Source organism: Drosophila bipectinata, chromosome 2R, assembly GCF_030179905.1.
Source record: "Drosophila bipectinata strain 14024-0381.07 chromosome 2R, DbipHiC1v2, whole genome shotgun sequence".
In the NCBI taxonomy this organism is placed as follows: Eukaryota; Metazoa; Arthropoda; class Insecta; order Diptera; family Drosophilidae; genus Drosophila; species Drosophila bipectinata.
In genome coordinates, this window is record NC_091737.1 from 20771359 (window position 1) to 20795335 (window position 23977).

The window sequence follows — 23977 nt, forward strand, 5'->3', positions numbered from 1 at the left end:
ATTTCGATTTCCATAAAATTTGAAAAATAACACCGATATCGTATAAGACCGTATAAGTGTTATCGGTCTGGAGTAAAACCACCCTTAACTCAATCAGCTGATAAGACAGTACTGATCTGGCAACGCCACAAATTCCGGCTGCCGGCACCGATAAGCGATTGTCGAGTCCGCTTCTTTTTGGTTTAAATTTAATAACTTAAATTTAAAACTATCACCATGTCGGGCCAACGAAAGGACATGTGGAAGCTGCTATACAATCACGTAAACCGGAACGCTACCAACCTGGCCCAGGTGTACACGGTAATTGAAGACATACTCTGTCAGGAGCCGAGTCTCATAAGCTGCTCCCTGGTGCGAGAACTGCACAATAGGTTCCAGGATACATTTCTCCTGTGGCTGCTTAATAAGTTGGCCAAGTGCCTGAGTGAATCCGGGACTAGCAGGTAGGCATCAAAGACCCATCTGTACCGAAATTATTCCAAAGAACACTGGTTTTCAGCGAATGCATCAAGCTCCAGCAGAAAATCCTGACTTCCTGTTGCTCCAATCATCCGAAGCTGTATGAGCGTCTAGTGTTGGCCTATGTGGAGGCCCTGCAAGAGATTCAACTGCGTCTCAGCTCCTTGGACTACAGTAAGGGCCAAGAACATGCCAACAAAGGCATTACCATATCCGTTTTTAAATGCGATGTGGCTTGTCTTCAGGAGTTTGACCCACAGTGCGCACTGGAGGACATCTACCTACCCGTGGATAAAGCGGACATGTTTGCTAAGCACTTGCTGACAGTTCTGCAGCATGCCCAGCTTATTGGACACTCCACGCATGCTCAGATATTCTGTTCCAGCCTGCACCAAGCCCTGCTTATTCTCAAAGAGTGCGATATGGACACGAAACTAGCTAGTCTGGACTATTGCCACAATGTCCTGCAGTCGCAATCTGCTGTCAACTGGAAAAGAGAGCCAGATGTGGCCCATTACGCACAATTGACGCTGGAGGCCATCCTGGCTATGTGGTCCATGGTAGCTAAGTGGCTGGAGACTGGATGCATGTCCCGACTGGAACTGAAAGACCTGGACGATGCCACCCAGAAACTCCTTCTAGTTCTTAAAGCGCACGGTGCAGGAACTCTACAGCTAGGATACCTTCTTTTGAATGAGGTTCTGGGACTGCCAGAAGAGGAATGCAATAGCTCTTTGCTGCAGAGTATTAGCCAGTACATCCAAGAGCTGCTGGACCGTTCCTTAAGCTCGCCGGATCAGTTGGTCCTCTTGCATGAGTTGGCCAAGAGCCATTGGCGCTCGCACCCCTCTCACTTACTGCCCCTGATGGCATATGTGGCTGTGAAAGCAACTGATAGCCGAAAGCAAGTCATCGAATCTCTAACGCAAGCACTCGTGCCAATCTTGGACAGGAAAGAAGTTTCGGGGAGCGAGTGGCGGGAAGTGATCGAGACTTTAAAGGCTTTGAAGCAGCTGGAGCTGCTTATCTTGAGGCAATGTCAGGACAGTATCGTAGAGCAGGAGGGTGAACTGAGCTTCTCTCTACTGGCCAAGCTACCATTGCAATGTGAACTTCCAAAAGACACAAACGTAAACTGGAACTCACTATCCACGAAATTACTTGAAAAAGAGAAAAAGTGCCGTACAGAGACGTTCCTAGAGGTATGCTCCCTTTTAATGCAGGTGACCTACATCCGTCAATCCTTGAAATCCCAAACTCAACACCAGCTACTGGCTGTTCTGGAGCGGCACATGGAAATGTCCCATCTGTATGCAATACGCTTGGAGACCCCGTCTAGTGCCCACACCCAGATTAAATCCTTCTACGCCCAGCACTTTCAGGACCTCATTCGATCCAATGAAAAAATTGACTTTTGGGATAATCTGCCACACTTGTATATTGCCGGTTATGTCAAGCCGGAGCAATTATTAAAGTCTGTACCAGCCGCCGACCAAGCCGGACGACGTCAAGTCATCCGTTTACTGATCTGCTCAAGCGCGGGACCTCTAAGCGCTTTCAAAGTTAACGAAAGCATTGAACTCTTCTGTCCAAAATGTCATCCTCTGCCCGAGAAGCTCCCTGGCACTTTCTTGGGCAAAACCAAACAGCAATCATTCGATCTGGACTTCTCTAGTTCCATCACTGAAACAATAGCCAAAGATTTGCTGTACCAATCGGACTCGGAGTACCTTGCACAGCATCTGGATTCGTTGAGCATCGAACCGACCATGATCCTGCGGCTACTAACAGAGACTAGGGACATGCGGGAGCTCAATGAAAAGAGCCTCAGTCTTGTGGTGCCTGTAATGACTGCTCAGTCATCGGATTTCATGCAGCAGTGGGCAACCTTCGTCTTGGATGTCATTAAATCCATGCTGGCCAAGCCATTGGAGGACCAAGAAGTCCTAGAACAAAGAGCCCTGTTGCGGATAATAATCGCCACTGCCTATCCGGAGATGGAAGAGCTCTGGCTGTTCCACTGGTTTAAGATGACATTTTTCTTGCTGGTGCACATCCGCTCACTAGTGGCTCAGGAGGCAGTACTAGCCGCCACGGAGATGTGCGCTAGCCATGGCTTACAGACGATCCACCTGTGGAACTGGTACCGGCGAGATGCCCTCGACCTGGTTGTGCGCTTGGCTCTTACAGCATATCTATCAGATGGTGTGCGCTTCACCCGATCTCTCAGAGCAGTGAGTAGAAATGGTTTTTTTCCTCAATCCCCAATTTAATAACTCTTATTTTCAGCTAACAAAAATGCTGGGTTTCTCGTGCGTCCAAGAGTTCACTTGCAAGTACCATCGCCTTCTGACCGCCATGGTTCTGCCCCACTGCATCGTGGAGCCACGTTGCAAAGGAGTTCTAGTGTTGATAGCCAAGCAGCTACGAAAACCCATCGCCACTCTATTTGCGACTTCCTTCCTGCGGATCTACACTCATGTGTATCTAACCGAAGACCCGGAGTTGGCCAACAACTGCATCGAGCTGGTGGTCAGCTGCACCCAGTCCAGCTTGCAGCAGTTAATGAATGCTGATGTGAAAGTAAGTAAAGTATTGGATTCCTAAGACACAACAGCTCACTTATTATTTCGAATTCCATTAGCAAACGGTGGCTGAGCTGCTGATTTACTTCAATCGGAATCCCACTTTCGTGATGCGCTCCTTCCAAAGCCTGCTGCAGGTTTCAACAGAGGAGGAGCTCTCCAGCCAAGCGGCAAATGCGGAATTCGCCACGTTTATTGCTGAACGTTTTCTGGGCGTGATTACCTTCTTCGAGAGCTGCCTGAGCGAACCGACGTTCGAGAAGCCGCTGAAGGAGGAGACCCTGTACAGCCTTGGGCAGATCATGCGCTTCGTGGGCTCCCAGCACGTGACGCAGTTCCGTTTCAAGATCATCGCCATGCTAAGCTTCGTGCACACCCTGGAGGAGCCACGATTGCAGCGCATCTGCCTCAAGATCTGGCACATCTTCCTTCACGTGGTGAACATGCAGGACTTGGGCCCGTCGCTGGGTAGGATCGTGGCCACCTTGCTGCCGCTATTGGCGGATGGGGTGAGCGTGGATCAGGTGAACGAACTGTACGAGTTCGTGATTCTCCGTAATGCCTCCATGCTGGGAAACTACATAGCAGACCTTTACTTTTTGGAGCGAAATGAGAAAGTGTCGCCCGCCATTAGGAAGTTCATCCGACGACACACCGCTCATCTGGATTTTGGAGGAGGTGTGGACGAGGAAGGTCAATCCCAACCATCAGCCCAGTTGCTGGAGCAGCTACGTTTCTTGTACAAACACATCACGGACGAGTGCCTTCAAGTGCGGGTCTATGCCCTCCAGCACCTGGGCGAGCTCTTCGTCCGAAAACGATCCCAACTCAACAGCACGATCCTTAGCAGACTGCCGCTTGAGCCGTTGCTGGAGCAGATCGTCAATGTCCTGATGGCGGGATGCCAGCATGACGACAGGCAGTTGCAGATGGCGTCGGCCAAGTGCCTCGGCGAGCTTGGGGCCATCGATGCCAGCTATCTGCCCTCGCATTACAACTTCGCCGCTCCCCAGCAGCTGCCGCTGAATGTTCTCTCCGATGACTTTGCCGTTCTAGCCCTCACAGCTCTGTGCCGGGGATACCAGTTCCAACAGAAGACCAAGCATGTGGACAGCTTTTCGCTGGCCATCCAAGAGACCCTGGCTGTGTGCGGCATCTCGCCCAAGGAGAACAAGAAGGTGGAGCTCTGGCAGTCCCTGCCCGACCGCATGCGTCAGGTAATGGAACCGCTACTTCACTCCTGCTACACCAGCTGCCAGCGACCCAGCACCTGTACTCAGCAACCGTTGTTCGGAAGCCACTACTCCAACAACTTCTATGAGGAGTGGGCCTTCCTCTGGGCCAGCCGCTTGATCGACTACGTCCAATCCTCGGAAACAAAACACCTGCTTAGCTCCTACAAGCCCAGCATTAAGCGGGACGGCAACATGCTAAGCACCTTCTATCCATACATACTGCTCCACGCCCTGTTGGAGTGCTCGCCGGAGCAACGGGAGCACATTGAAGAGGAGTTCCTGGCCGTTCTTCAGGCCAACGAACTGGGCTCGGGTTCATCCTTAGTCAAAGGCCAACAGGAGCTGGGGGCCGTAAAGGAGAACGCCTTCAAGGTGTTCGAGTCCCGCAAGTACGCCGCAGGAACCAAACCCACAGCCGGGAGCTCAGTCCTGGAGCGAAAAGAAGACTCCAGCCATGTTCCAAGGATGGCTGGGAAGCTATGCGCCGAACTATTGGACTTTCTCCAGCGCTGGCTGCGAGAATGGGAGAGGATGCACGGGCGAAGCACCGGCGGCAAGCCTCCACAAACTGTAGATCCCAACTACCGAAAGATTTACGAGTTCCTGGCCCAGATCCCCAAGCTGTTGGTGTCCCATGCCAGCTACAACTGCGGAGAGTATGCCAGAGCACTCAGCTATCTGGAAAGCTATCTGGAGGAGGAAGAGGGCGAGGAGAAGAGCAAGCGCTTTCTGGAGCAGTTCACGTTTCTGGTGGAGATATACGGATCCCTCCGGGACTCTGATTCCGTGGAGGGCGCTGTGCAAGTGCGCAACTCTGACATGAGCGTGACCCAGGACATACTCGTTAACCGTTTGGTGGAGCGGCAGCAGGACATGATTACCTGCTACGAGCAGCTTCTGTCAAGCACAGACCAGCTTCAGCCGGAACATGTGCGTGCCATGGTGGACGCCTACCTGATGGACACCCCCAAGACCGCCCAGCTCATAGCGGATGGTTTGTGGCAGCGACTCTCGGATCGCTATTCGGAGCAGTGCTTTGTGGAATGCAAATCGGAGCTGCTGTGGCGCCTGGGTAGCTACGACGAGCTGGAGGAGCTCCAGTCGGGCCACAACTGGCCGGCCCAGTGCGCCCAGGGCTGTCTAGCCCTGCGTCAGCCCCTGACCACTTCCTCGCAGTTCGAGTCCCTACTGGATGGAATGCGGGGATCGGTGCTGGAGCAGCTGCGCAACTGCTCCGCCATGCAGCAGCACTCGTACGCCAATGCCTACGATGCCGTTCTAAAACTACACCTCGTCCATGAGCTGCAGTGCAGTCAGCAGTTGGTGGAGCAACTGGAGGGCGAAACGCTAGAGGAAGCTCAAGAGCAACTGATGTCCTCGTACTTCGACGACTGGCAGCACCGTTTGAGGGTTATCCAGCCGCAGGTGCGCATCCAAGAGCCCGTCTACAGTTTCCGGCGGAATCTGTTAGCTGAGTTGCAGCGCCGCCTGACGGATCGCAAGCACCTTCTTCCCCGTCTGCAAACGGAGCTGGCCAGGCTTTGGCTGCACAGTGCCCAGATCAACCGGAATGCTGGCCAACTCCAGCGAGCGCAGCTGTACATCCTGAAGGCGGCGGAATATCAGCCCACAGGCCTGTTCCTCGAACGCGCCAAGCTCCTTTGGCAAAAGGGGGATCAGGTGATGGCCATCAACTACCTGGAGGAGCAGCTGTCCATCATGCGCGACGCCTGCAAGGGCTACGTCAAGCAGCTGCCTCCTGACCAGCGGTATCTTTACTTCCAGGGGAAGTACCTGCAGGCCGTCTACAGTGCCGAGTCCATGCACTTGTGTGCCGACTCCGTGCTGAAGTATTTCGAGGAGGCCATCGCTGTGCATCGTCAGTCAGAGAGCTGCTACGTTCAGTTGGCCCAGTTTCTGGAGAAGATGCGCGAGGCCAAGCAGACGAGCAGCACGGGAATCGACGACGTGTTGCTCCAGGTCTTGGTTAATTACGCCAAGTCCCTTCGATACGGCAGCGAGCACGTCTACCAGTCGATGCCGCGCCTGATCAGCCTCTGGCTGGACACCGCCGAGTCCTGCCCCAACCAGGACATGATCAAGAGGATGAACGACTTGCTGACCAACTGCAGCAACGTCCTGCCAACGTCTATGTTTTACACCGTGTTCTCCCAGATGCTCAGTCGCCTCTGTCATCCATCCGCCGAGGTGTTCACCGTACTCCGCAACGTGATCGTTCGCCTGGTCGAAGACTTCCCCCAACAGTCGCTCTGGATGCTGTTGCCGCACTTTAAGTCCGCCACGGCCAACAGGATCAAGCGCTCCAAGTTGATACTCACCGACAGCCGTCTGCAGAACTCCGCTTTCCAGAAGCTCCTCCACGATTTCAGTTGTCTGGCGGAGCGACTGATGGATGTAACCAACAAAGAGGTGACCCTGGACCGGAACTACAAGCTGAGCGATCTGGACAAGCGCCTTACCAAGCTCTGCAACCAGGCTGACTTCTCTAACATCTTGCTGCCCTTTGAGAAATACATGCAGCCCACCTTGCCCCTTAGCTCGGACGCCACGTGCTCGAATCCGGTGCCTATTCCAGCGAGCTCTACCGCGAAACCGAACCTGTTCCCTTACCAGCAGATATACATCAACGGCTTTCAGGAGTCGGTCCTCATCCTGCGCTCGGCGGCCAAGCCCAAGAAGCTCACCATTCGTTGCAGCGACGGCCAGGACTACGATGTGCTGGTTAAGCCCAAGGACGATCTGCGTCGCGACGCTCGTCTGATGGAGTTCAATGGTCTGGTGAAGCGTTACTTGCATCAAAATGCACCGGCTAGGCAACGCCGCCTCCATATCCGCACCTACGCCGTGTTGCCCTTCAATGAGGAATGCGGCCTGGTGGAGTGGCTGCCCAATTTGGCCTCCTACCGGAGTATTGTGATGAGCCTGTATACGCAGCGGGGCCAAGCCAAGTCCAGCCGCCAGCTGCACCAGATGGCAGTGCCCGTTCATGACCCGCTGGAACGGAAACGAGACGTCTTTCTCAATCAGCTACTGCCGGCCCATCCGCCGGTCTTCCAGGAGTGGCTGCGCCAACGCTTCGCCACACCCCACAGCTGGTACGAGGCCCGGAACACTTACATCCGCACCGTGGCCGTCATGTCGATGGTGGGCTACATCCTTGGCTTGGGCGATCGGCACGGAGAGAACATCCTGTTCGATGAGCGCAACGGCGACGCCGTTCATGTGGACTTCAACTGCCTCTTTAATCAGGGCGAACTGCTAGCCTATCCCGAGGTGGTTCCCTTCCGCCTCACCCAGAACATGATCGCCGCCATGGGTCCCTTGGGCGTGGAGGGCAGCTATCGTAAGTGCTGCGAGATCACCCTCCGTCTGCTCAAGCAGGAGACCAAGACCCTGATGTCCATGCTGAGACCGTTCGTATATGATGTGGGAGCCCAGATACGCCATGGTGCCGCCACGGCCAAGATAACCAGCGATGTCCAGCGCATCGCCGATCGACTGCAGGGTCATGTAAGTAGTCCAAGTCCCAGTAGTACCATTCCATTGAAATATTTAATGTTAATGGGCTCTATTCTTACAGATAAAGCGGCAGCAGGCCAACAGCATTCCACTCTCCACGGAGGGACAGGTCAACTTTCTTATAAACGAGGCCACCAAGGTGGATAACCTGGCTGCCATGTACATTGGATGGGGGGCGTTCCTTTAATCTTAAATAGAATTTATACGCCCCTTTGTTTTTAGATGTGTAAGATAACTCGTTGATTCATCAATGATGGAGGAAATAAAAATAGAGTTTAAGGTTTCAAAAGATTGAGATTATTATCACCTTTGTTGGAAGGTTTTTAAAAGGATTTAAAATCAATAAGATTTAAGATAAAGAAATAATATAGAATTTTAGAAAACTATACCTCAGCATATATTTCAATATTGGCTTTCCCAATTCGTAACATTAACAAGGACTATTACTAAGATAAAATCCGTTCAGGCTTCAACAAATTCGGGGATCTAGTCGCTGACGCGGGCATAGACCACGGCTGTGCGAGATGGCGTGTAGACTTCAATAAAGTTGCTCCTTCCGGCATAGCCCTCCGGATCGGAGCGGTGCCTGCAGTTGGCATCGATGCGGTTGTGACCGCCGAAGAGCGGATCGTCCGAGGAGAGGATAGCCTGGTAGGTGCCAGCCCAGTTGGTGCCGACACGGTAGCCGGTGAAGCTGCGATTGGGATGGAAGTTGAAAACAAACACCAGGCCGGCACGCTCGAAGGCTATGATCTTGTCGCCCTCGTGCTTCCAGCTGACGTAGGCCGGGCCGGAATGCAGCCATCCGTAGCGCTCCTCCGCCTCGTTCATGGCTCGATCGAACTCGTTGAGGAACTTGTACTTCAGGAGTTCGTCATCCACCAGGTTCCACTGGCGACGGGCATAGTGGTACGAGTCGTTGTTGCCCACACGCGGGAAGTCCAGCCACTCGGGATGGCCAAACTCATTGCCCATAAAGTTGAGGTACGCCTCACCTCCCAGGGAGTGTGTTATGAGGCGAATCATCTTGTGCAGCGACAGGCCCCGATCAATGATCATTGAGGCATCCGAGAGCGTGGACATGTGCGTGTACATCTCCTTGTCCATCAGCCAAAAGGCGATGGTCTTGTCGCCCACCAGGGCTTGATCGTGGGACTCGGCGTACGCCACCGTGTTCTCCATCCAGCGGCGGTTGGTGAGTGTGTGCACGACATTGCCCATGTTCCACTCGTCGTCGCTCTGCTCCTTGAGCAGCTCGATCCACTTGTCCGGGATGGCCATGCCCAGACGGAAGTCGAAACCAATACCACCCTCCGAGACGGGACGGCACAAGGTGGGCATACCAGATACGTCCTACGATGGAGATATACCTGTATTTCAGTATACTAAGTGGATATTTCTTCACTCACCTCTGCAATAGTTATAGTCTCCGGATCCAAGGTGTGTAGCAGATGGTTGGCCAGACCAAGATAGTTAAGGGCATCTGTGTCGACATTCAAGCCGAAGTACTCGTTGTAGTCGCCGCTGAAGCCCTCTCCGATGCCTCGCGAGTGGTAAAGCATGGAGGTCACGCCGTCGAACCGGTAACCATCGAAGTTGTACTCGTCGTGCCACCAGCGCAGGTTGGACAGCAGGAATCGAAGCACCTCGTACTCCACATAGTTGAAAAGGCGACTGTCCCAGAGCGAGTGCTCGCCACGGGCTCCGTCGTGGAAGAAGCAGCTGTTGGTGCCATCGAACTGGTTCAGACCGTCCTGCACATTCTTGGAGGCGTGCGAGTGGACCACATCGAGCAGCACATACAGGCCGTGCGAGTGGGCTACATCGATCATCCGTTTCAGCTGCTCTGGGTTTCCGTAGCGACTGGAGGCAGCATAGAAGCTGGTCACCTGGTAGCCGAAGCTGGCGTAGTAGGCGTGCTCCATTATGGCCATTACCTGGATGCAGTTGTAGCCTTGGCGCTTGATTCTGGGCACAATGCGGTCAGCGAACTCGTCATAGCTGCCAACCCGAGGCTCTTGGGAAGCTATTCCCACGTGACACTCGTAGATCCTCAGCGACTTGGGCCTGGCCGGGCGGGAGTGCTGGCGCTGATACCGCTCCGATGCCGGTGGCTCCCACACGTACTGCTTGTAGTTGACTCCTTGGTTGGCGGACTTTGGCGGCTGGACCACGTACTTGGCCCAGGGCGACAGACGATCCAGCAGTTGGCCGGAATGATTACGAATGATCACTTTGATCTCGCTGAGGTGCTTAATGGCCGGACTGCCGTCTGCGTTGGGAGGCAGGACCAGCTCCCACTTTCCGTAGTCCAGTTTCTTGTAAGGATGTGATTCCCAATGCCAGTTGTCTAAAAAAATGGATATTTTTTTTAAACAAGTGTGGAATGTATGCCTTTAGTGGACTACTTACTGAAGTCACCCGTGAGGTAGACATCTCTGGCACCTGGCGCCCATTCCCTGGCTATAACCGTGTTATCCGGCTGGAAGTGGAGGCCGTAGTACTTGTAGCCTTGCGAGAACTCTTCTAGTCCGCCCTCGCCTTGGTTGATGCGGCCCAGCCAGTCTTGCAGGACTCCATGTCTAAAATAATAATAAGATATGAAATTTTTTAGATTTAGAACCTTGTTTTTATTTAAGAAAATGTTAAGGAAGGAATCCTAGTTATAATTTGGAAGGAGGTAGGATTTTAAAGGTTGCTTAGTCCCTCTAAGAAATTGTACAGGAGAAAATACCTTCATATACGGACTGCATTGAATGATAGATCAGGAATATAGTATAGACATTTTATGGATTTTTAGTTATCTTTAAATACCGGCTATAAAAAATGCACCAGTCCCACTGATAAGATAAAGAAATTAAGATAGTTTACGCGAAAACAGAACCAAAACAAAATACACGGCAGGGGAGAACACGGAAGTGCAGCCAGAGGAATAAAATTGGCAATGATGCAAAAATAAGAGACGAACGCCCGGATCCCTGACATCATTGGGCCAATCAGAATAGGCTGCCAAGGCCAAGATCGTCCATGCTCCAAACACGCCGGCAACACGCAGAAAATAATGCGAACATTCAAGGTAATATTAGTTCACCAAACACCAGGCCACACACACACACACACACACAGACACAGGCACACACTATGGTCGGGAGGGCAGCAAACACCGGCGACCTTCATTCGTCATTGCAAACGCAGTTTTCCAACTGCATGTCACTGGTGGATTAAAGGTGGGAGCCGCTGGGGTACAGGGTCAACTAAACACTGATATGATTCTCCAGGAGGTCGAGGAGCAACATTCCTTATCAGCGGCACATAAGCCGGCGCCAACCTTGATTTACAAGATGGGGAGTCTGAGAAACTCACCTGCGACGGATCTCGCGCTCAAAGGGCCTCAGGTAGCCATCGGTTTCGAAGAGCTTGTTGATATCCTTAACCTCCACGTTCATGGCGTCGCCCATGTTGAGGAAGGCAGTACCGTACCGGATGGATGTGGGAGATCTCTGGTGGAAACGTTGATACGGAGAGTTCGCTAGCGACTGTGCCGGCCTGTCGGCTGCCAGACGCCTCTAAAGCTCTGGCGCTGTAGAGCTTTCGGTGGTGGAATCGGCCCATCAGCTGTTTCCTCCGCCCACTGGCGCATGTAAACAACATGTTTTTGTGGCCAAGTATTCCCGTACTCGGTGTGATAAGACCCGGCATACTTACATAGGGTATACAATAAGGTGGAACGGATTCTATGGGACCTAGAAAAGGTCACACATCGAAGAAATCTTTACACTTTTTTGTATTAAAAGTATATATTTTAAATCGAATTATTACCTTTTAAATATTTTATTAAACTCCTATAACTTATGACATCCAAAGGTTGAATATTTGAGAACAGCTCCACCCTGGTATTGCATCTCTAATTGCTACTGATTGCTGATCGCCGTTACGGGTGACATATTTGAACTGATTCGGAGCCGCCTTTATGGACAAACATCATGATTTGTGGACGTTGTCAAGTTCATTTTAAGAATAGGTTGGTTTGCATAATAAACTCATGCTTTTCAAAGTCGAAGGGTTATGATTAGGGGTCGGATTTGTAATCAAAATCTGATCTACTTCAGTGCAACCTTATCAGTAGCATTGTTACACGAACTATGATTAAAACTATAAAATATGTTATCTATAGTAATGAGAGGAAAAATCTTTCAATAAAAAAAGTGAGGTAATGTTATTTTATTTAACCAAGCTTTGGAATTTATACTTATAGAATAGAGTTTATTAAAATGCAATGCAGCTCCGAATAAAAACCAAGTGCAAAGTTAGTCATAGTTGTGCAATAACATTTCATACTGGATTGGACGTAACTAGTGTTTTCAAACTAAACACCGCATCAAGACACAATACGCACACAAAGGCACGACTCCATGTTTCCCAAGAGGCTAGAAGACTACAGAAGACTGTTGGCGACCTTTTCGATGACCTCGAAGGCCGTGGAAATGTCCGCATCGTCCAGCAGCCGGTTGACGGCTATCCGGATACTCGGACGCACTGGAACACGCTCCCTATTCTGCAAGTAAGCAGCCTGTACAATAGCCACTCCTTGTGCGATGCTCTGAGGAAAGTGTGTTGGAATGTTAGACATGAAAGTAGGCAGTTCTGAGAGTAACTAACCTTGTCAGCCAGCTCAGTGAGCAGCTTAAGCTCCGCGTCAAAGTTCTCAGCAGGCTCAGCCAGGTACAAGTGTTTAACCGGCGACAACGCATCACCCCGTAGCCGCAGCTTGGTGAAGTTGGAAAACTTCTGGTGCAGGGTTTTGGACTTCGTTTGAAGTTGCTCAAAGATCTGCGGGTCCTGTTCAAAGCGGTTCAGCGCCGAGATGGCGGCTTGGGTCAACATGGGCGGAAGCGATGCCGAAAATATGTAACCCAAGCCAGAGAGACGCTGGTGCTCGGCTATGAAGTGCGAGCCAACACAAAAGCCGCCAATAGTGCCCATGGAACCCTCCATGCCGGCAGATATCAAGTCAACCTCGTCTCTCTGAAAAAAGGAGTATAAGATTATAGAGCAACAGGGAGCTGGATCAACTTACATCTACATTAAAGTGCTCGGTGACTCCGCGGCCACCCTTGCCCAATGTGCCAAAGGATATGCTCTCGTCAATGAAAAGGCGAAGCTTGTACTTCTGACGCAGGGCAACCAGGTCGGGTAGTGGACAGATTTCGCCTGTATTCATGTATATGCCCTCGGCAACCAGGAAACGGCGCGTCTTCAGCGCCTTCTTGGGGTTCTTTTGGTTCCGCTTCTCCTGCTCAAGCAGCAATCGCTCCAGATCCTCAACATCATTATGTTTAAAGTACACAATGGTGCTTCGCGAGGCATCCAAGCCCTTCTGAATGGCAAAGTTTACTGCCTCATCCCTGAAAGGAAACCATAATTCAATCATAAATTCAAAATAATAGCTTAAAAAAGGCAAACATACACAAAAATAATGTCCCCACGCTTGGCATAGGCGGGGATTGCACTAGCCACCGTAGAGAATCCATATGAATACACAATAGCTTCCTCCAGGTCCATGAACTTGGCAATGCGGTCTTCGAGATCGAGGTGCACATCCATGGTGCCATAAAAACCTCGCGGCCCGCACGATCCCACGCCGTATTTTCGAAGAGATTTGCAAGCATCATCTAGAATCTCCTGGTCCTCTAGAAAACCCAAGTAGTTGTGGGAAGCCAGATTGAGGCACTCGTGGCCATCAACCTTGATTCGCTTCCCCACCCTAGACTGGACGATGCGGGTGCGCAGAAGTGGGTGATTGGGATCGGTGTCCCCCACCAATGGCTCTGGCTCATAGTTGGCTATGATGCTATCCTCTTCCTCCTTGGTAAAACGCCGACGGCGACCTCCACCGCGCCTGTGGAGCAGCAGCCATATGACGGCTATGAGTAGGAGTGTCTCCAAAACGAGAGCGAATGTGGGCGTCTGTTTCAAAAGAAAATAGATTTTTTAAGGGCCAAGGTAAAGATATAAATGTACTTACATTGCGGAATATGCTCCGGATTTCGTTAAACAACTGGATGGCCACCATTTTGGGAAGTTGGGATCCGCGCCCTTCTGTGGAAAATCAATGGAACATTTTATTCCGGCGGACGAAGTATGTGTCATGTCGTTTTCTTATCGCTTTTTTGGGGCTAGTTCACATGTAGATACATGTACCTTACCAGCTCCCAATTAAGACCCTGCCTATTGCAAGGAAACCAATCCTAAATTGGTGAATCACAATAGGAGCCATCCACAAGATTGTTCTCATTTATAAAAGAATTATTTTTCGCGGGAAGTATGTTTTTTAGTTTAATTTCTTAACTTACCGCAGAATTCTTTTATATTGGATAAAGCGTGTAAAATGCGGGGGCCTAATCAAATCAGCTGATCGCCGCGTTACCCTAAAAAATACCAACTGCGAGCTTGAAAGCTCCCCACCCCCACCCACAAGAGCGCGGTAACATTTGAACTGAAAATAATGACAGAAAGTCCATCTACGATTTGTAACTATGTGGAAAATTACATCAACGAATCGTTTAAGGTATCCCTCTCAAGGATCAGATGAAAACTGGCCAAGATATGGACTTGGTTTGGGGCAAAAGTGGAAATCGGGGATTTCCCAAGGGGTTCCATCAGAAAAATTTGAAAAATCGGGATCAAAAATGTTGTGTCCATGTTTTGATGCAGATTGAAAGAAAATGGAGCTACAAATCGATCAAGGTATCCCTCGCAAGGATCGGATAAGAATTGGCCAAGATATGACTTGGTTTGGGGCAAAAGTGGAAATCGGGGATTTCCCAAGGGGTTCCATCCGAAAAATTTGAAAAATCGGGGTCAAAAATTTTGTGTCCATGTTTTGATGCAGATTGAAAGAAAATGGAGCTACAAATCGATCAAGGTATCCCTCGCAAGGATCGGATAAGAATTGGCCAAGATATGGACTTGGTTTGGGGCAAAAGTGGAAATCGGGGATTTCCCAAGGGGTTCCATCAGAAAAATTTGAAAAATCGGGATCAAAAATTTTGTGTCCATGTTTTGATGCAGATTGAAAGAAAATGGAGCTACAAATCGATCAAGGTATCCCTCGCAAGGATCGGATAAGAATTGGCCAAGATATGACTTGGTTTGGGGCAAAAGTGGAAATCGGGGATTTCCCAAGGGGTTCCATCCGAAAAATTTGAAAAATCGGGGTCAAAAATTTTGTATCAAGGTTTTGATGCAGATTGAAAGAAAATGGAGCTACAAATCGATCAAGGTATCCCTCTCAAGGATCGGATGGAAATTGGCCAAGATATGGACTTGGTTTGGGGCAAAAGAGGAAATCGGGGATTTCCCAAGGGGTTCCATCAGAAAAATTTGAAAAATCGGGATCAAAAATTTTGTGTCCATGTTTTGATGCAGATTGAAAGAAAATGGAGCTACAAATCGATCAAGGTATCCCTCTCAAGGATCGGATGGAAATTGGCCAAGATATGGACTTGGTTTGGGGCAAAAGAGAAAATCGGGGATTTCCCCAAGGGGTTCCATCAGAAAAATTTGAAAAATCGGGATCAAAAATTTTGTGTCCATGTTTTGATGCAGATTGAAAGAAAATGGAGCTACAAATCGATCAAGGTATCCCTCTCAAGGATCGGATAAGAATTGGCCAAGATATGGACTTGGTTTGGGGCAAAAGTGGAAATCGGGGATTTCCCAAGGGGTTCCATCAGAAAAATTTGAAAAATCGGGATCAAAAATTTTGTGTCCATGTTTTGATGCAGATTGAAAGAAAATGGAGCTACAAACCGATCAAGGTATCCCTCTCAAGGATCGGATAAGAATTGGCCAAGATATGGACTTGGATTGGGCCAAAAGTGGAAATCGGGGATTTCCCAAGGGGTTCCATCAGAAAAATTTGAAAAATCGGGATCAAAAATTTTGTATCAATGTTTTGATGCAGATTGAAAGAAAATGGAGCTACAAATCGATCAAGGTATCCCTCTCAAGGATCGGGTAAGAATTGGCCAAGATATGGACTTGGTTTGGGGCAAAAGTGGAAATCGGGGATTTCCCAAGGGGTTCCATCAGAAAAATTTGAAAAATCGGGATCAAAAATTTTGTGTCCATGTTTTGATGCAGATTGAAAGAAAATGGAGCTACAAACCGATCAAGGTATCCCTCTCAAGGATCGGATAAGAATTGGCCAAGATATGGACTTGGATTGGGCCAAAAGTGGAAATCGGGGATTTCCCAAGGGGTTCCATCAGAAAAATTTGAAAAATCGGGATCAAAAATTTTGTGTCCATGTTTTGATGCAGATTGAAAGAAAATGGAGCTACAAATCGATCAAGGTATCCCTCTCAAGGATCGGATGGAAATTGGCCAAGATATGGACTTGGTTTGGGGCAAAAGAGAAAATCGGGGATTTCCCCAAGGGGTTCCATCAGAAAAATTTGAAAAATCGGGATCAAAAATTTTGTGTCCATGTTTTGATGCAGATTGAAAGAAAATGGAGCTACAAACCGATCAAGGTATCCCTCGCAAGGATCGGATAAGAATTGGCCAAGATATGACTTGGTTTGGGGCAAAAGTGGAAATCGGGGATTTCCCAAGGGGTTCCATCCGAAAAATTTGAAAAATCGGGGTCAAAAATTTTGTATCAAGGTTTTGATGCAGATTGAAAGAAAATGGAGCTACAAATCGATCAAGGTATCCCTCTCAAGGATCGGATGGAAATTGGCCAAGATATGGACTTGGTTTGGGGCAAAAGAGAAAATCGGGGATTTCCCCAAGGGGTTCCATCAGAAAAATTTGAAAAATCGGGATCAAAAATTTTGTGTCCATGTTTTGATGCAGATTGAAAGAAAATGGAGCTACAAATCGATCAAGGTATCCCTCTCAAGGATCGGATAAGAATTGGCCAAGATATGGACTTGGTTTGGGGCAAAAGTGGAAATCGGGGATTTCCCAAGGGGTTCCATCAGAAAAATTTGAAAAATCGGGATCAAAAATTTTGTATCAATGTTTTGATGCAGATTGAAAGAAAATGGAGCTACAAATCGATCAAGGTATCCCTCTCAAGGATCGGATAAGAATTGGCCAAGATATGGACTTGGTTTGGGGCCAAAGTGGAAATCTGGGATTTCCCAAGGGGCTCCATCAGAAAAATCCCAAGTCAAAAACAGGTTGCTATTAATTTTTCAATGTTATTAAATTTATTTGTTAAAGTCTCTGTCTAATTCTGTCTTCCAACTGTTTGCGTTTGTTGTAAAATAAAAAACAATAATTATAATAACCGTTTAAAAACAAATTGTACTGCCTAGATAGATAATGCCAAATGATAGACCGATGTTGGAGCTATAGCTATGTCGCAGTCGAATATAGAAATGCCTTTGGAAAATGAAAAACAAATCATTACTGTTGCCCGCCAGTTGTTCTGTTGCAAGTGAAGCTTTTCTCACAATCTGCTTCCTACTTGCCGCTGGTACTCTGTTCTAAAAGATGCATTTTTAGTTACGCAATAATGTGGTTGAGGGAGCGGTGGCCCTCCAAGTGGGTGTTCGGCCTGGACTCGCACAATAGTCCAAACGCCTAAGACTGGCTAAACTAGGTTAATTCTTGTTTTTACTGTTTGTTAATTTTTAAAACTATTTTATAAAATGTAGTTCCGGTTTGTGGTTCGCACTTTCTTGAGAATGCTGCGGTGTTGACTGAACAGGGGGGGGGAGGTGAAGAGCACACTCTACTTTTTGTCGGAGCCTGCATTGGACTGCGTAGAGTATGAATATTGAGACCAATAGTGATTGGAGGCACCGCCATCATTGCCAGCAGCGCCACCCACATTCACACTCGCTCCGCCGCCGGCATTGCTGCCTGCCGAGCCCCCGGTGCCCTGTTGCTGTTGCTGCAAGGAATCAATGGTTAGGTTTTTCAATCAGTTCATCCAAAAAGCCTCCATACCTGCCACCAGGACATCCACTGCTGTTGCTGATCAGCTCCCTGCCAGGCCTGTTGTGGTTGTTGGTTTCCATAACCAGCTGTAATCAGTTTGTTAGATGACTTGTTCCAGGATGAAAATATAGTTTCTTGGCGCTCACCTTGCATTTGATTATAGCCCCAATACTGCTGCTGGCCGGCGGACTGTTGCTGCTGCTGCTGGTACGGTTGCGCCTGCTGTTGCGTCTGCCAGGCGCTCGTCTGCTGGTGTTGCTGTGCCTGTTGCGGCTGGTGCTGGGCATACGTGCTCCACTTACCGCTCAGGGAGGACTGCAAGTTGTACATCTATTAGTTGAACTCCACTACAATAATAGTAACCGGTACTTACCTTGCCTCCGCCGGTCGCTCCACCTGTCTGCTGTTTGTATTGTTCGTAGCCACCGCCGGCAGCCGAGTTATTACCGTACTTGGGCAGCGATTGACCAGCCGATCGCTCATAGCCACCGCGACTATCTTCTTTGGTGTCGCGGTGGCCAGGCCGAAAATCCCGTTGTTGATGAGCACTGCCTCCCGAGCGGTAACTGCTCTGGCTGCTGCCCCGGTTGCGGTCGTTACTGCCCATTCGACTGCGGTCGTTACCGCGGTCCCGGTCTCTGTAGTCCCGCGAGCTGCCGTAGCCGCGATCGTCATACCCGCTGCGACGGTTGCCGCCTCCTCCGCCTTGCATCCAATTCTGCTGGCTGCCGCTTCCGCCGCCGCCGCCGCCACCACCACCGCCGTAACCGCGGTTCCGGTTGTCATAGCCTCGACTGCCGCCTCCGCCGCCGCCGCTGCCTCCACCGTAGCCGCGGTCCTCGTAGCCACTTCGTCGGTTGTTCTGCATCCAGTTCTGACCGCCACCGCCGCTGTTGTAGCTGCGACGGTTGTCGTATCCACGGCTGCCGCCTCCGCCGCTGTTGCTGGAGTAGCCACCCCCGCGCCGGTTATCGCTCCATCGACTGTCGTGGCGCTGGCCGCCGTAATCACGACGACGGTCATCGTTGTAGCGACTTCGGTTGCGGTCGTCGCGTCGATAGTTGTCGCGACCGCCCCTGGAGCGCTTGTCCCGCGACCTGTCGGCGTCGATGGCCTTCTTGCCCTTCTCGTTGTAGCGCTTGACCTCGCTCTTGGCCTCATCGCCGGTCAGCTCGGTGTAGTTTATGTCATCAAACCAGCCAAACTCCAGCGATGGCAATGTGAAGTTGGCTGCAAAAAGAGTGCGTACTTGGCATGAATACATGGCTTCACCATTAAAATCAAATATCAATGTTACAATTAGATAAAAAGTAGGGCCAGGTGGGGGACAGGTCGGGGCAATGGTCGGCAACTGGGTGCTGGACTGTTAAAGCTACTCTACGGAGAATGTCAGGGAAGTGGTGGCTCACGTGGAGTGGCCAATGGGTATGAATGAAGTTATCTGAAGTAATGGAGGTTCAAAGGCAGTTAAGTGCCAAGAATCCAGTTGCCAGGATAATGAAGAGTCGTGGGACTAGAGTATAAGTTAATGAGCAATGGAAATAATAATCGTAAAATAATGAGATATCTTGAAAGGCTTACAATTAAATTACGTACAGATACATAAAGTGCAGCTGCTTAAATCTAAATACTTTACATAACGTTTTTAAGGATTATTATTTTGTTTTTTTTTTTTTTGTTTGGTTGTTACATTGTACATATGTCTTCCTTATTTAGATAGGTAGAACATAATTTAACAAACGTATAGTACATTATTCTGGATATGTTTTCATTTCGTTGCTTGTTGTGGTGAACAATATTTACCTCGTAAGTTATTAATTGTTGATTCTTTAACTGTAAAAGCATTCCCCTTTTCCTCTTTTTCGGCGATGCGACGTTTCAACTCATCTTCGCTGGGAACGCACACGACTGCAATGCGCTTGAAGTCGCTAAACCCCTTCATTTTACGTCGCTGGGCCGAGGCATATACATTGGTCTACAAGAATACAGTTGATCGGTTGGTTGGTTGGTTGGTTGGTTGGATTGGTTGCATTTTTGGATGGGTGGGTTGAGATATTGTTGTCTGCCAGTTGTTGTTTAGTTGGGTGGTAGTTGTGGTTTAAGATGGTCCGTGAACCGTGAACCGGTAACCGTGAACGGATAGCAAGCCCTTTGAGAAACACGTTGATGACTCCGGCCGGATTAGCCCGATAGCCGGTGCAGACAATGTAGACCCCGTCGCATCGAGTTTACACTTAATAGCTAACACATACCTGGTTTCACCTGGACGGCATCCACCCCCAAACCCAGAGGGTGGATAGCACGCCATCATAATATACCTAAAGGCCTCGGTTATATTCTAACCTGGCCGCAACTAATAACAGATGACTTAATATTTTATTTATATAGAATGGGTAAAAAGATGTTGTGGCTGCTGTTGGCTTGACTAGGCTGTAGGCTGTAGCATCGCATAGCTCTCTGTAGATACACATATATATATGAGATAGTTGGCATTTAGAGAGAGATCAAGAGTAGAGATAGTAGATACTAATACGTATATGTGATTAGATTGTAGCGAACGACTCGTCGATCGGATTTGTGTTTTTCTACTTACAGTGGCTTCCTTGCCGCTCGCTCCTCTCTCTGCATTTCATCGCCACATAACTCCACTCCACTCCATTCCATTCCATTACACTCACTCATCTTTCTCCAATGCCATATTCACATCCATTCTCATTTCTCTTACCCCACCCCCTAATCTTAGCTTACGAATTACGCCACCGATACTTACTGCCTCGATCTTAGCTCTCTAATTATCGGATCGACTTACAGATAGGACGTACCTGCCAGCCACTTGGCAAGTTGGCGCCCCTGGGCACTTTGGATCTCTACTGTTCGTTCGGGCAATGACCAATAAATGCATACTCAAATGTACAAAATAAAACAGAAATAGAGGGCAAATCAATTGCACCTCTGCTGGCAGGAGCTTATCCCCCTTCGGGAGGGATCAGCCCCGGCTGGGAGTGGGGGCCAGCCAGTCATCATTAACGTAAGGTTCTCGCTTGTTCGTTTTCTTGTGTTTGGTTCTAGTTCGTTCACAGTCTTATCTGGAGTGTGTGTGTGCGTGTTGTGTGTGTGTGTTTGTGTTTCTGTGTGTGTGTAAGGGTCATTCGTATATGTTTTACCTGGTCAAGTATGAAATTGCGACGCCGCTTCATGGCGATGTCTTCCAGAGCTCCAAGACTGTTTAGGCACGTCTCGTAAACCTTATCCCATCGTCCCTTGTGCACCGTTTTACGGGAAGCACCGTCGATCTGGAATATATAGACACCACAGTTCATTAGATACCACCGACCATTCTACTGACCATGCTACTCACTGTCATCCTGGCGATAAACGCGTCGGGTCCAATAACATCGTAACGCTTGTCTGGATTTTCAGTGATGTGTTTCAAAGTCCAGTGGGTTTTGCCGGCTCCGGGCAAGCCAACCAACAGAATCACCTCGCACTCCTTGCGGGACTCGGCACGCTGAGGACCGGCCACTAGCTTCTCCACTTCGACCAGTCCGATCAGAACATAGCCCTCCAGCAAGGCGGCGGTTTCCCTTGGCTCGGGCACCACTTCTTCGTACTCGTCGTCGGTCTGGGACTTGTCCTTTTCCTTCTCCTTCTCCACATCGCCGTCGGTCTTGGGACGTTTGTTGGGAGACGGACCATCCTCGTCATCCTCATTAGCGGTCGCGGACGCCTCGGTGGGCTTTTCATCATTGGCCTTCTCTGCGGCAGCATTGCCATTAGAAACGGCCGAGCTTTCATCTGAAAAATGATCATAAATTAGGATTATCTGAAGTGAGGAGGTGCTATCCACACTTACCAGTTTCCGGAGCTTTGGTAGCTTCTTCCTTTGGCTCGGAATCCTCGGCACTTGGCTTTTCCTCGCTCTCAGCTTCTGTTTCCATTTTGGAGCTGGCTTCTTCCTCCTCGGATTTCTCGGCCTTCGGGCCTTCCTCTTGGGGCTGCTCTTCTTTAGCGTCGTCGTCCTTCTTCTCGACCTCATCGTCGTCGGCGGTGGCCTCGTCCAAGACCTTCCATTTCTCGCCATCGTTGTCATCCTTATCGTCGTCCTTGTCCTCCTCCTTGCGGGGCTTACGGCGCTTGCGCGTCGGTCTCTCGGCATTCACCAGCAACTGCTCGGTGTCGGAGAAGTTGACCGAAAACTCGTAGCCCTTGGTAAGGATGTGCGGAAAGAGGGCTAGCTCTTCGCCCAGGATGCTCTTCTCGAACTCGAAAGCCACGCCAAGATCTTCCCCGTTCAGGGTGTACTGAATGGTGCACGGCTCGCTTTCCAAGTCCAAATAGCAGCCGACCACGTCGTCCAGCTGGAAGGGCTTGCCGTAGTCTGTAAACTCACCTTGGTTGGCCTTCCGGCCGGTCTCACAGTACCCAAAGGAATGTTCGGCCTCGCCCAGCAACAGCGAGCTCTTGGACGTGGAAAAGCCTACGCGGAAGCCTCGGACATGAGGCTCATCGCGGAAGTGGTGCGAATTCTCTGGCTGTGACTCTTCCGACAGGCGCACTTCGTAGCACACCTTGCCCTCACGCACTCCGAAATTGGCGCGGGCTCCGGACCAAATAAGTGAGTATATCTCCGATGACAGAGGCTTGGCGGAGGTGAACGTGGTCGGATCGATACGCAGATGCAGATCGGAGTCCACTAAAACGGAAATGGACAAGGATAAGCCCCAAATTGGTTTTCAAGATAGGAATAAACAAAAATCTTTTGAATCCACCTACCCCAGCTGAGTCCCACTTTGTTTTCCTCAATGGCGGGCTCGTCCTCGGGTACAGTACGCTCCTCAGCAGCTGCCTTGGAGTCGCGCTTGTCGCTTACACTGGTGCGCTGCTTCGGCGAGCGACTGCCACTGCGCGAACGGGAGCGGGAACGGCTGTGTGACCGCTTGCGGCGCTCTTGAGTCTGCTCCTCCGACTTCTCAGCGACTTCGGCACCGTCTCCCTCTGCTGGGGGAGCAGCCGGCTCCTCGTCGACGTCCATTTTCTGGCTGTTTCCATTTTCTTGGGGCTCCTCGACTGTGTTCGAATCGCTCTGTTCCTGCTGTTTCTCGTCTCCATTGTCATTGGCCTCCTCCATGCGAACATCAGCATCCTGGCCTGGTGCATCTACGGTTTCCTGTTCGGATGCCTCATCCTCCTGAGGCGATTCCTGTTGGTAGTCTGCCTGACTTTCGCCGGTGTCTTCGGCCTTTTCTGCTTCCGGCACGCTGGGCTCCGATTCTGGTTCTGGTTCCGGCTCTGGTTCCTGCTCCGGTTCTTGCTCAGGTTCTGGTTCGGCCTCAGGCTCTGAGTGAGCCTCTGCAGCAGGCTCTTCCGGCTGATCCTCCTCTTCCAAGGTTTCGAGAGCCGATTCAGCGGCGACCGGGGCAGCTCCCACAGGCGAGGGCGAGCGGGACATCGATCGGGTACGTCTCTGGCGACGGCTAGGCGTGACCGGCATGCCATCTGGTGGCGGGAAGGAAAATAGAAGGGAATGCAAGCATGTAATCTAATAATGTCGCATTATGTAAGCAAAATTTACAACTAATTCAAGCCGAGCTGCACGCACCCACAAATACACATACAACGGCATCGAAGGCGGCAAGCCACACATACTACAGCCATGACGCATACACACAAACTCACCTCCTTCGCCGGCACCACCTTCCACATGAGCTCGCAGGCGCTCGATGAGCACTGCTTTGACTCCCTTGGTATCCAAACCGCGCGACTGGAGCTCGTTTCGAAGGTCCACCACCTTCATCTTCTCCAATTTCGCCACATCCATTTTATCCGCTTCGGCTTAGGATTGGCGGCAGATCTACACAGTCACACTATCGCTCACACCAGTGCAAGATGAAGCGAAAAAAAACAGGAAAAATGTGCGAAACTAATATGCGCTTTCTACAAAACAGCACACGCACTGGGTTAATGTCAAAACGATAGTACAACTACTTGCTAGCACCGAGCTTGCGTCTTTAAATCACTTCACTTTTACATTCGCATTAGTTGCAAATAAATAATGGCCCCCGAAATTTTATACCGACGCGTTGAGTTGAAGTTGGCTGCGATGAAAAAAAGTATGACCGTAGAACCGACAGTGCTGTAAACTTTCCTTTAGATCGCAGCGTTGCCAGACTAACGTTCCGGCAAAGCCGCTCTTTTAGGTAC

The 23977-nt window shown here is 49.9% G+C and overlaps 4 protein-coding genes across 7 annotated transcripts; 1 reads left to right on the forward strand and 3 right to left on the reverse strand.

Moving 5' to 3' along the window:
- Window positions 1–126: 126 nt before the first annotated feature.
- mei-41 (meiotic 41) lies at window positions 127–8658 on the forward strand. The gene is made up of 5 exons (XM_017237059.3): window positions 127–443; window positions 500–2693; window positions 2749–3042; window positions 3104–7810; window positions 7881–8658. Exons 1-5 carry the CDS (start codon window positions 217–219, stop codon window positions 8004–8006), a joined length of 7548 nt encoding a protein of 2515 aa, XP_017092548.2. The 5' UTR covers window positions 127–216; the 3' UTR covers window positions 8007–8658.
- AGBE (1,4-alpha-glucan-branching enzyme) lies at window positions 8188–11369 on the reverse strand. The gene is made up of 4 exons (XM_017237060.3): window positions 11183–11369; window positions 10232–10401; window positions 9229–10169; window positions 8188–9172 (listed from the first exon to the last, which is right to left on the reverse strand). Exons 1-4 carry the CDS (start codon window positions 11275–11277, stop codon window positions 8306–8308), a joined length of 2073 nt encoding a protein of 690 aa, XP_017092549.2. The 5' UTR covers window positions 11278–11369; the 3' UTR covers window positions 8188–8305.
- A 641-nt stretch (window positions 11370–12010) lies between these two features.
- Spt-I (serine palmitoyltransferase subunit I) lies at window positions 12011–14286 on the reverse strand. Of its 4 annotated transcripts, none has more exons than XM_017237062.3 (6): window positions 14173–14286; window positions 13845–13918; window positions 13287–13786; window positions 12897–13224; window positions 12479–12844; window positions 12011–12419 (listed from the first exon to the last, which is right to left on the reverse strand). In XM_017237062.3, exons 2-6 carry the CDS (start codon window positions 13890–13892, stop codon window positions 12255–12257), a joined length of 1407 nt encoding a protein of 468 aa, XP_017092551.2. In that variant the 5' UTR covers window positions 13893–13918; window positions 14173–14286; the 3' UTR covers window positions 12011–12254. The 4 variants fall into 4 exon arrangements, with proteins under 4 accessions (XP_017092551.2, XP_070134468.1, XP_070134466.1 ...); XM_070278367.1 differs by having other exon boundaries at window positions 13845–13915; window positions 14173–14196; XM_070278365.1 differs by lacking the exon at window positions 14173–14286 and adding an exon at window positions 14026–14115.
- Window positions 14287–17017: 2731 nt separating this feature from the next.
- LOC108122475 (heterogeneous nuclear ribonucleoprotein U-like protein 2) lies at window positions 17018–23889 on the reverse strand. The gene is made up of 10 exons (XM_017237076.3): window positions 23453–23889; window positions 22550–23272; window positions 21630–22469; window positions 21135–21571; window positions 20941–21069; window positions 19580–19751; window positions 18150–19006; window positions 17923–18091; window positions 17786–17862; window positions 17018–17729 (listed from the first exon to the last, which is right to left on the reverse strand). The coding sequence occupies exons 1-10, from the start codon at window positions 23592–23594 to the stop codon at window positions 17568–17570; spliced, it is 3708 nt and encodes a 1235-aa protein (XP_017092565.2). The 5' UTR covers window positions 23595–23889; the 3' UTR covers window positions 17018–17567.
- Window positions 23890–23977: the final 88 nt, after the last annotated feature.

What these genes read in the sequence shown, in the direction of transcription:
- mei-41 (XM_017237059.3), top strand. Translation starts at nt 217, where the DNA reads ATGTCGGGCCAACGAAAGGACATGTGGAAGCTGCTATACAATCACGTA. An exon ending in AGTGAATCCGGGACTAGCAG is followed by an intron (nt 444 to 499) that starts GTAGGCATCAAA and finishes ACTGGTTTTCAG; the next exon opens with CGAATGCATCAAGCTCCAGC. An exon ending in CCGATCGACTGCAGGGTCAT is followed by an intron (nt 7,811 to 7,880) that starts GTAAGTAGTCCA and finishes CTATTCTTACAG; the next exon opens with ATAAAGCGGCAGCAGGCCAA.
- AGBE (XM_017237060.3), bottom strand. Translation starts at nt 11,277, where the DNA reads ATGGGCGACGCCATGAACGTGGAGGTTAAGGATATCAACAAGCTCTTC. An exon ending in GAGCGCGAGATCCGTCGCAG is followed by an intron (nt 10,402 to 11,182) that starts GTGAGTTTCTCA and finishes TTATTATTTTAG; the next exon opens with ACATGGAGTCCTGCAAGACT. An exon ending in AGACTATAACTATTGCAGAG is followed by an intron (nt 9,173 to 9,228) that starts GTGAGTGAAGAA and finishes TCTCCATCGTAG; the next exon opens with GACGTATCTGGTATGCCCAC.
- Spt-I (XM_017237062.3), bottom strand. Translation starts at nt 13,892, where the DNA reads ATGGTGGCCATCCAGTTGTTTAACGAAATCCGGAGCATATTCCGCAAT. An exon ending in CCGAGCACTTTAATGTAGAT is followed by an intron (nt 12,845 to 12,896) that starts GTAAGTTGATCC and finishes TCCTTTTTTCAG; the next exon opens with AGAGACGAGGTTGACTTGAT. An exon ending in TCACTGAGCTGGCTGACAAG is followed by an intron (nt 12,420 to 12,478) that starts GTTAGTTACTCT and finishes CACTTTCCTCAG; the next exon opens with AGCATCGCACAAGGAGTGGC.
- LOC108122475 (XM_017237076.3), bottom strand. Translation starts at nt 23,594, where the DNA reads ATGGATGTGGCGAAATTGGAGAAGATGAAGGTGGTGGACCTTCGAAAC. An exon ending in CAAAGTGGGACTCAGCTGGG is followed by an intron (nt 22,470 to 22,549) that starts GTAGGTGGATTC and finishes TTTCCGTTTTAG; the next exon opens with TGGACTCCGATCTGCATCTG. An exon ending in GGGCTATAATCAAATGCAAG is followed by an intron (nt 17,863 to 17,922) that starts GTGAGCGCCAAG and finishes AACTGATTACAG; the next exon opens with CTGGTTATGGAAACCAACAA.